Source organism: Oenanthe melanoleuca, unplaced genomic scaffold (assembly GCF_029582105.1).
Source record: "Oenanthe melanoleuca isolate GR-GAL-2019-014 unplaced genomic scaffold, OMel1.0 S001, whole genome shotgun sequence".
Taxonomy (NCBI): domain Eukaryota; kingdom Metazoa; phylum Chordata; class Aves; order Passeriformes; family Muscicapidae; genus Oenanthe; species Oenanthe melanoleuca.
This window is the reverse complement of record NW_026612650.1, coordinates 3,438,894-3,448,147: the sequence shown is the minus strand read 5'-3', so window position 1 is coordinate 3,448,147 and position 9,254 is coordinate 3,438,894. Positions and strand designations below refer to the sequence as shown.

Below are 9,254 nucleotides of genomic sequence, written 5' to 3'. Positions count from 1 at the left end.
CTCTCCCTCACAAAGTGCCTTCTCACCCTCCTGTGCCTACAGACAGCAGCAGCAGCACCTTGGCTTGCAGCATCTCAGTTTGTCTGAGCTGCCCTTAAGGCCCTGCTGGGAGGGAGATGCCCCTGGGCAGTGCCCTGTGCTGGGAGGGGTGTGCAGGGCAGAGCTGAGCCCCCAGGGCTGGGCTGGGCTCTGGGAGCACTGGCAGGGAAAAAGCTTGGATAGAGAGAAACAGCTCCCAGTAGGAACAACTCGAGAGCCACACCAAACCTGGATATCCCATCCTGTCTTGCTGCACAGGGAAAGAAACGTGGGTTTAGAAAATCTTGCTTTGAAACCAGATCTTTCAAAAGTTCTTCTCTACTTTTATGGCACATTTTAAATGCAATCATTCTGAAATAAAGGCAGGTGTATAGGAGCCAACGGCAGCTGTGTGGGACCAGCAGGTATGACTATACTCGGGCACATGAAACCCTGTGTTCCCCCTGGTCTCCCCAGTGTTCAGGCTCAGAGCAATGCTTAAAGAGTGTTTCTGTCTCTTCAAAGAAAGCAAAACCTCGAGATCAAAGATAAAAGAACAAAGTGAGAGAAATTTCCCCAATGAAAGAGAAGCAATTTTGAGTAAATGTGTAAGAAAATAGCATAGGATTGACACAAGGAAACCTGTCCCAACTATTCTGTCTTCTTTTGTCAGCCCACCATGTCCAGAGGGAAGCAATGTCCAACAGCAGCTCCATCAGCCACTTCCTCCTGCTGCCATTGGCAGACACACAGCAGCTGCAGCTCCTGCACTTCTGCCTCTTCCTGGGCATCTCCCTGGCTGCCCTCCTGGGCAACGGCCTCATCATCAGTGCCGTAGCCTGCGGCCACCACCTGCACACCCCCATGTTCTTCTTCCTGCTCAACCTGGCCCTCATTGACCTGGGCTGCATCTGCACCACTGTCCCCAAAGCCATGCACAATTCCCTCTGGGACACCAGGACCATCTCCTACTCAGGATGTGTTGCACAACTATTGACTTTTGTCTTCTTTATCTCAGCAGAATATTGCCTCCTGACCGTGATGTGCTACGACCGCTACGTGTCCATCTGCAAACCCCTGCACTACGGGACCCTCCTGGGCAGCAGAGCTTGTGCCCACATGGCAGCAGCTGCCTGGGCCAGTGGCTTTCTCACTGCTCTGCTGCACACAGCTAATACATTTTCCCTGCCCCTGTGCCATAGCAATGCCCTGGGCCAGTTCTTCTGTGAAATCCCACACATCCTCAGGCTCTCCTGCACACACTCCTACTTCAGGAAATTTGGGATTTCTTTGTTCACTTCCTTCTTAGCACTTGGCTGTTTTGTATTCATAGTTTTCTCTTATGTGCAGATCTTCAGGGCCGTGCTGAGGATCCCCTCTGAGCAGGGACGGCACAAAGCTTTTTCCACCTGCCTCCCTCACCTGGCTGTGGTCTCCCTGTTCCTCAGCACTGCAATATTTGCTCACCTGAAGCCCCCCTCCATCTCGTCCCCATCCCTGGATCTGTCCCTGTCAGTTCTGTACTCAGTGGTGCCTCCAGCCCTGAATCCCCTCATCTACAGCCTGAGGAACCAGGAGCTCAAAGGAGCTCTGAGAAAATAGATGACTCTCTATTTTCAGAAGCATTAAATGCTCTCTTTTCTTCTGCAGAGGCTTTAGAATGTAACTCTTGACAATCTATCTTTATTTTTTTTCTAATCTGTCAATTTTTTTTTTTTGATAACTTTTTCTGCTGTTGTGTTTTGTACAAAATACTCTAAATTACTCCTTGCATTTCTACATTAATATCTACTTTTCTTCTGGAAGACAAAAACATGCACGAGGTCTCTTCCCATGCATTTAAATAAAGACAAGCGCATGCCCTAACCTGTGTGTCCCAGATGCTTCCTCAGCCCTTCTCTGTCTCTGCAGGGCAGTGCCTGAGAGCAGAGGCAGAGGGAAGAGTCTCCCAGCACAGCAAGCACAGCCTGGGACAATGGCCCTGGCTCTTCCCACATCTGCTCTTCCCAACTCCACCCTCTCCTTGCCAGCCCTTCTGTGGCTGTAAGGCCGCAGTGCTCTGGCAGCTTGGTCACTGTCCTGCTGCGTGTCCGTGCTGTGAGCACAGGCAGGGACAGGCCATGGGCACTGCTGGGACACAGCTGGGCTCCAGCACAGCAGCTCCATCAGCAAAGGGCATCTCCTGAGGGCAGGGCAGGAAGGCTTTGCTCTCCTCCAGAGCTGCTGTCAGCAATGTGCTCCAGGAATGCAAAGCAAAGCCCAGTGCCTGGGGCAGAGGGGCAGTGTGCAGGGGGCACACAGCAATGTCCTGGCACAGCCAAAGCTGGACCTGAGGGAGCAGCAGAGCAGGGCCTGGGCTGTGTCTTTGTTCTGGCCACAGCCTGGGATGGTGCCCCAGGGCAATTGTCCCACACCAGCCCCTCCAACCACCACACCCAGCACTGGCCTCTGCCCCACCTGCAGGAGGTTGTTTGTTCCTGCATGGAGGGACACCAAGTGACCAGGGAGCAGTCTGAGTTTGCTCCGTACTGAGGAGATTTCAGCAGTGCATCGTGTGTGTGTGGGGAGATGAACCCGAGTGAGCACAAACACCATCATCAGCACTCGGGGCTGGCACAGTTCTGGTGGCTCAAACGGTGCCTTGAGGCCACTGAACTCTGGGAAACCACCTGAATTCATTGCTGGGCTGTGGTTAGGATTCCATAGAGATAAACAGCCAGGGCAAGGAGGCTCCATGAAAAAATGCTCAGGACAGTCATGGACTGCACAGAGAGACCATTGGGGTGGGGGTTTGTGAGGAGAAATCAGAGCTGCCTCCCTTCTGATCCACCCTGAGCACCTGGATAGGGCTGTGCTCTGTTCTGAGCACTGATCTGGAACTGAGGTATGTGGAAAAGGCCTTTGGTGTCAGGGATGTTGAGAAGGCTGGGCAGTGTCACTGTGAGTCTTCTCTCAAAGCCCTTGGAAAGGTAAGAGCCATCCCAGAGGGTCCTGGGCACTTGGGAAGGGCAGACATGGAACCAGTGTGCAAACAGGGCAGGGAGGGGCACTGGGAGAGTCACAGCCTGGTCAGGCTCAGCAGGGAAGGACATGTGGCAAATCCTCCTGCAGCCATTCCAGGCAGTGGTGGCACAAGGCAGGGATGGCAGAACCCCGGTGGAAGGGAAAAGAAGGGGATGTTGTTTGCCCAGACTTTAGCCAGGCCTGGGACATGGTCTTCTGTGCTCTCCTCAGAGCCAGACTGGACAGAGCTGGGCTGCAGGTGTGGAACATGGGGTGGGTGGGAATTTGGCCGAACAATGTGGGTCAAATGTCATTCATGGCACAGAGGCCCCTTTGCAGAAACTCCCTGGTGACATCCCTCAGTGACCAACCCTTGACCACCACTGGGGAACATTTCTATTATCTGTATAATGGCATGAAATGCACTTTCAATTCCTTTGTGGATGCTCCCAAGTTGCAGGCAGTCTGTGACCGAACTCTTCTAGTTGATGATGACTGCAAACATAATTGGGCAAGAGTTGGGTAAATTTGTCTTGCCATCAGGTACAAACCAAGCAACAAGAAAAGGGAGAAAAAACTTATGCATCAGAAGAATGTCAATAGGGAAAAAGAAGAAACCCGACCAAAAATAAAAATAAAGCAAAACCTACCCACAATGAAAAACCCCCTCCCTAAAAAACTTACTACAAAAGCAAAGACCACAAACAGAAGCAAACAAATGCAGAGGAAATCTCCTATCAGTGGAAAATGTTTAGATACCCAAGGGCAGAATTGTAGGTGGTGTTCTGAAAGAAAAATATCATAAAAAATAAATAAATCCCCTATTCCCATTGTGCCCCCACCACATCTCTCAGTTTATTGCTGATCACTGTGTGACAAGGAATGGAACATCCCTCTTTTCAGTCTAGCCCAGCTGTTCCACCCCTGTTCCCTCAGGAACACTTGCCCACCCCAAGCCCATGGGTTGGAGGGGATTGCTGGCATATCTCATGTGGGGTGAGCACTGTGACAAAGACAGGAGAAGAGAACAACATTTACTCTTATCAAGGACAGTAGAACAGAAGAGAACAGCCTTGGAGAAACAGATCAAAGATGTCACTCAGGCAAAAACAAGTCATTCAAAATGCATGCAGGATGCCACCTAGCTCAAAAGCAGAAATTCTGCAGAACAAGGAAATTGCCTTCATTCAAAACAGGGATCGAGGAACAGCCACCTTTACCAGATGTTGAAGACATGACCCAATGAACCACATAAGGATTTGTGATAATGGGTACCACTATGTCAAATAAAGTCAAAGGAAGTGGGGATAGCTAATGAGGACGTAATCAGTGTGTGTGATAAATCTCTGCTCACCTGATGCCCAGTACACACAAATGGATGAGGGATTACCAGAGTGACCTCCATGCTGTAATAAAGAATATCTGCTTTCAAATACTCAAAATTGTGTTCAAAATTTCTATCCAGCACATTTCAGTATCAGTGCTGTCCTTGACTCCTTTATGGTTCTTGCACAGTTTCACAATGGCCCCTTGGCTCCATTAGGGTCCGTACTGTCCTTGGCTCAGCACTGCCACAATGCTCTCCTTGCTTCCACGAAGCCTTGGTGTGTCACAGCTTCCCCTTGGTTGATGAACTGCCATAGTGCCTCTTGGATCTGCAGCATTGCAATGGACAATTGGTTACAAGCAGCCTCGCTGGGTCACAATGAATATTTGGTTCCATGGAGCCCCAGTGTCCCAATGGCCCCTTGGTTCCATGAGGCCTCGCTGTATAACAAGGTCCCCTCAGTTCCATGAGGTTTTGTACTGTCAACAATGGTCTCCATGGTTCTGCAGTGTGAAAATGGCTGCTTGGTTCCACAAGGTTCTTCAGTATCACTCTGGTGCCCTTGGTTCCATGAGGCTCTGCAGTGTCACAATGGCCCAGAGTTTCCATGAGCTTCTGTCTCATCAATGATGTCCTTTGTTCCAGTGAGGCTCCTCAGTGTTCCACTGGATCTGTGATTCCATGAGGTTCCATAGTGTACCATGATTGCCTTGATTCCAAGAGGTTCTGCTGTGTCACAATGGACCCTTGGTTCCATGAGGTTCCGTGGTGTGGCCATGGTCTCCCTGGATCTGCAGTATTACTAAGGACCATTGGTTCCATGCAGCTCTGCTGTGTCACAGCAGCTCCTTGGTTCCATGAAGCCCTACTGCATAACAATGGAACCTTGCTCCCGTGAGGTTCTGTACTGTCACAATGCTTTCCTTGGTTCTGGACTGTAACAATGGACCCTTGGCTCCATGAGCTTCCAAAATGCCACCATGGTCTCCTGGCATATGCACTGTCACAATGGATATTTGATTCCATGGGACCCTGCTGTGTTACAATAAACCCTTAGTGCCATGAGGTTCTGGAATGTCACAATGGTATCCCTGGTTCACTGAGGCCTTGGAGTGTCACAATGGCTGCTTGGTTCCATGAGCTTCCATAGTGTCACCATGGTCTCCTTGTTTCTGCAGTGCCATAATGGACCCTCGGTTCCATAGGGTAACTAAATGTCACAGGTCTCCTTGGTTCCATGTGGCCCTGCTGTTTCCCCATGGTCCCTTGGTTCCATGAATTTCTGTGCTGTCAGCAATGGTTCTCTTGTTCCAATGGTGCCACTATGTCACACTGGACCCTGGGTTCCATGAAGTTCTTGCGTGTCACAATGGCCCCTTGGATGCATGGGGTCCCATAGTGTCACCATGGTCTCCTTGGATCTGCATTGTCACAATGGACCATTGGTTCCATGTGGCCTGGCTGTGTCACAATGGTCTCCTTGATTCCATAATTCCCCTCAGTGTCACAATGGAGCCTTGTTTCTGTGAGGCTCTGAACTGTCACAATTGTCTCCTTGGTCCATGAGCCCCTGCTGTGTCACAAGGGTGTCCTTGGCCCCACGAGGATACAAAAGATTTGCATGAACATTGAGCAGCAACTGCTTAACACACCTGGGAACATCTGTCTGCATTCAAAAGAGGGGTTAAAGGTTAGAATGGCACCAGCAGCTTCCATCTGCAACAGAGATCCAGGGAAAGGACAAGGAACGGGAATTTAGATGGAAGACTCAGAGAATTCTGCTTACAGAGATCAGTTCTGGTCATACTGTCCCTTGTAGAAAGGTGACATCATTCCAGGCACCCTGTACTGAGAAAGTGGTTCCTGAGTGGGGTTTGTTGTTCAGGAAACCTGCTCAGGCATTTCCATTCTTTCCTCACCAACAGGAAAACTTCTGCTGGGCCTGTGTGCAGGCAGAGCCCTGAGGAGAGCAGGTGGGACATGATAATATTATGCGTGTCTTTCTACGGAGCTTCTCTCATTCTGTCTCTCTTTCTTGCTCTTCTAATGCTCTTTATATAAAATATTTTTGGGTACCTCAACTACTTAAGTATTTAAAGCTTTTGAGGTTAAATGGGCAAAGTTTATGAAGTTACTGCTATGAGAAGTTTTTTATGATGATTTGGATACTAAATTAAATCGTTTTTCAAAATTCCATAATTTTCTATATTTTGAAAGTAAAATTTTTGAGCCATTTTCACCTCTTGAGAATATGTGGCTGGGCTTTCTCCTGTGCACCAAGCCCGAGTAAAGGGACCTTTGGTCACCCCAGCATTTCAGGTTCTGGGGTGTTACAGCCCCGCAGGCTCACAATGGCCTCTTGTTTCCATGAGGCCCTGCTGTGTCACACTGGCCCTTGGTTCCATGAGCATCTGCAGTGTCACACAGGTTGGTGCCATTTGTCCTTGCTGCCCCTCCCATCCCAATGCCCCAGGAACAGACCCGAGCCACCCGTGAGGGACAGGCCCTGCTGGGCCAGGCCTGGGCTCAGGCCTTGGCCTTTCTGCTGCCTCCAACCAGCCCAGGCCTTGCTCAGCATTGCAGTTCCTGCTCACAGCCTTTGGCTCCTGCAATCTGCCCTCAAGGATCTGCTCTCACCAGTGCCTGGGGAGCCTTTGGCAGTCCCTGCCCTCAGTGGGGCCACTGATGCTCCAAGGGACTTGGAGTTTTGCTTCTGACTCCTTGAGCAGCTTCTTCAAACTTCTCTCAGTGCCTGGGGCTCCTGGGCTCAGCCCCAAATCCACCGAGGGGATAATTAAAATACAGAAAGTCGTCAGGAGCTCTTTGTCTTCTTTCAAGTCTCTTAAAGTCTAAAGGGCTTGTGCAGGTGAATGGAATTCAATCTGGAGTTCTGTTAAGGAGGAAGATTTCAAAATGCATTACATGACTTTTTTTTCTTCAATTAAGTTTTTTTTTTTACCTTTCAGTTCATTGAAGAGGTCACAGAAGCATTCCCTAAGTGATCTTGAGGATGAATGTCTCCTTAGGAGGTTGGGGCACGCAAAAGGAGGAGATCCTTACTGGCTGACCCTGTTTGGACAACCTGATCCTCACCCTCAGCCTCACCATGTCTGACATCGCCCACCTGGGACTGACATCCCTGTGCCCTGCACCAGAACCTTGTCTCCTGAGCTCTGCAGCTGGGTATCCCAGCCCACTGCACCATGTCCCACCTGCTCTCCTCAGGACTCTGCTTGCACACAGGCCCAGGAGATGTTTTCCTCTTTGTAAGGAAAAATGGAAAAGCCTGAGCAGGTTTTCTGAAAAACAAACCCTAATGAGTAACCACATGCTCAGTACAGGCTGCCAGGAATGATGTCACCTTTCTGGATGGGACAGTGTGACCAGAACTGATCTCTGTAAGCAGAATTCTCTGAGTCTTTCAGCTGAATTCTGTGTCCCTGCCCTTTCCCTGGATCTCTGTTGAAGATGGAAATTACTGGTGCCATTCTCAGCTTTAACTCCTCTTTGGAATGCAGACAGATGTTCCCAGCTGTGTTAACCTGGAAATTCTCAAGGTTTCTACTAAACTTTTGTATTCCTCATGGAGTGAAGGGGCCATTTTGACTCTGAGGGCCTCCATGGAAGCAAGGAGTCAATTATGACACTGAGGTCCCATGGAACCAAGGGGCCATTGTGACACAGCAGGGCCACGTGGATCCAGTAATTCCTTGTGACACTGGATCCAAGAGACCATGGCAACTCCACCAGAACCTAATGGAACCAAGGAGTCCATGGTGACCCAGTGGGGCTGCATGGAGCCAATGGTCCATTGTTACCCTGCCCATCCAAGGAGTCCATTTTGGCACCAGGGAAGCTCATGGAACCAGGTAGGCCATGGTGACACTGCAGAACTTCATGAAACCAAATATCCACTGTGACCCAGCAGGCCATCATTGGAACCAAGGAACTGCTGCTGACAGTACAGAAACTCATGGAACCAGGGGCTGTTGTGGCTCTGCAGAACCAGCACAGCTGCTGGACCTTGTCCCCTGGCCCTTGGGAAGGGAATGTGGTGAGTTGGGTGGGCAGGGGGATGTGGGCAGTGGATGTGGCCAGTGGCTATGGGAAATGGGTGTGGGCAGAAGGTGTGGTCAGTGGTTGTGGTCAATGGAGGAGTGGTCAGTTGGGTGGTCATTCGGTGTGGTCAGTGGATGGGGTCAGTGGATGTGTTCAGTGGGTGTGCTCAGTGGAGGTATGGTCATTTGGGGGATGAGTGTGGTGCAGTCAGTAGGTGTGGTCAGTGAGGAGTGGTCAGTAGGATGTTGGCATTGAGGTGTGGTCACTGGCTGTGGTCAGTGGGGTGTGGACAGTAGGTGCAGTCAGTTTGAAGGTTGCTGGAGGATGATCAGTAAGTTGTGGTCAGTGTGTGTGATCAGTGGAGAGTGGTCAGTGTGTTTTGCCAGTTTGGGTGGTCAGTGGGTATGGGCTGTGGGTGGTCATTGTGATATGGTCAGTGAGAGCGGTGTGTGGGTGTGGGCAGTAGAGGTGTGGGCAGTGGTTGTGTTCCAAAGAGGTGGTCAGTGGTGTGTGGTCAGTTTGAGTGGTCAGTTTTGTGGTCAGTGGTTGTGGTCAGTGACAGTGAAGTCAGTTGTGTTTCAGTGGCTGTGGTAAGTGGGTTGTGGACATTGGTGTCTGGCCAGAGGTTTTAGGCATTCGGGTGTGGTCAGTAGCTGTGGTCAGTGGATGTGGTCAGTTAGGAGGTTTGTGGGGGGGTATTAAGTAGGTGTGGTCAGTTGGGTGGTCAGTTGGTGTGGTGATGGGTGGTGGTCAATGGGTGGGGTCATTGGCTGCAGTCAGTGGCAGAGTGGTCAGTGGGTGTGGTGAGTGAGTGTGGTCAGTGGGATGTAGGCAGTGGTGTGTGGAC

General features: G+C 50.4%; 1 protein-coding gene across 1 annotated transcript; it reads left to right on the top strand.

Annotated features, from left to right (window-relative positions):
- The first annotated feature begins 588 nt into the window (after window positions 1-588).
- Window positions 589-1,650, top strand: LOC130266160 (olfactory receptor 14J1-like). Its single transcript, XM_056515508.1, has one exon. It carries the CDS (start codon window positions 715-717, stop codon window positions 1,618-1,620), a length of 906 nt encoding a protein of 301 aa, XP_056371483.1. The 5' UTR covers window positions 589-714; the 3' UTR covers window positions 1,621-1,650.
- Window positions 1,651-9,254: the final 7,604 nt, after the last annotated feature.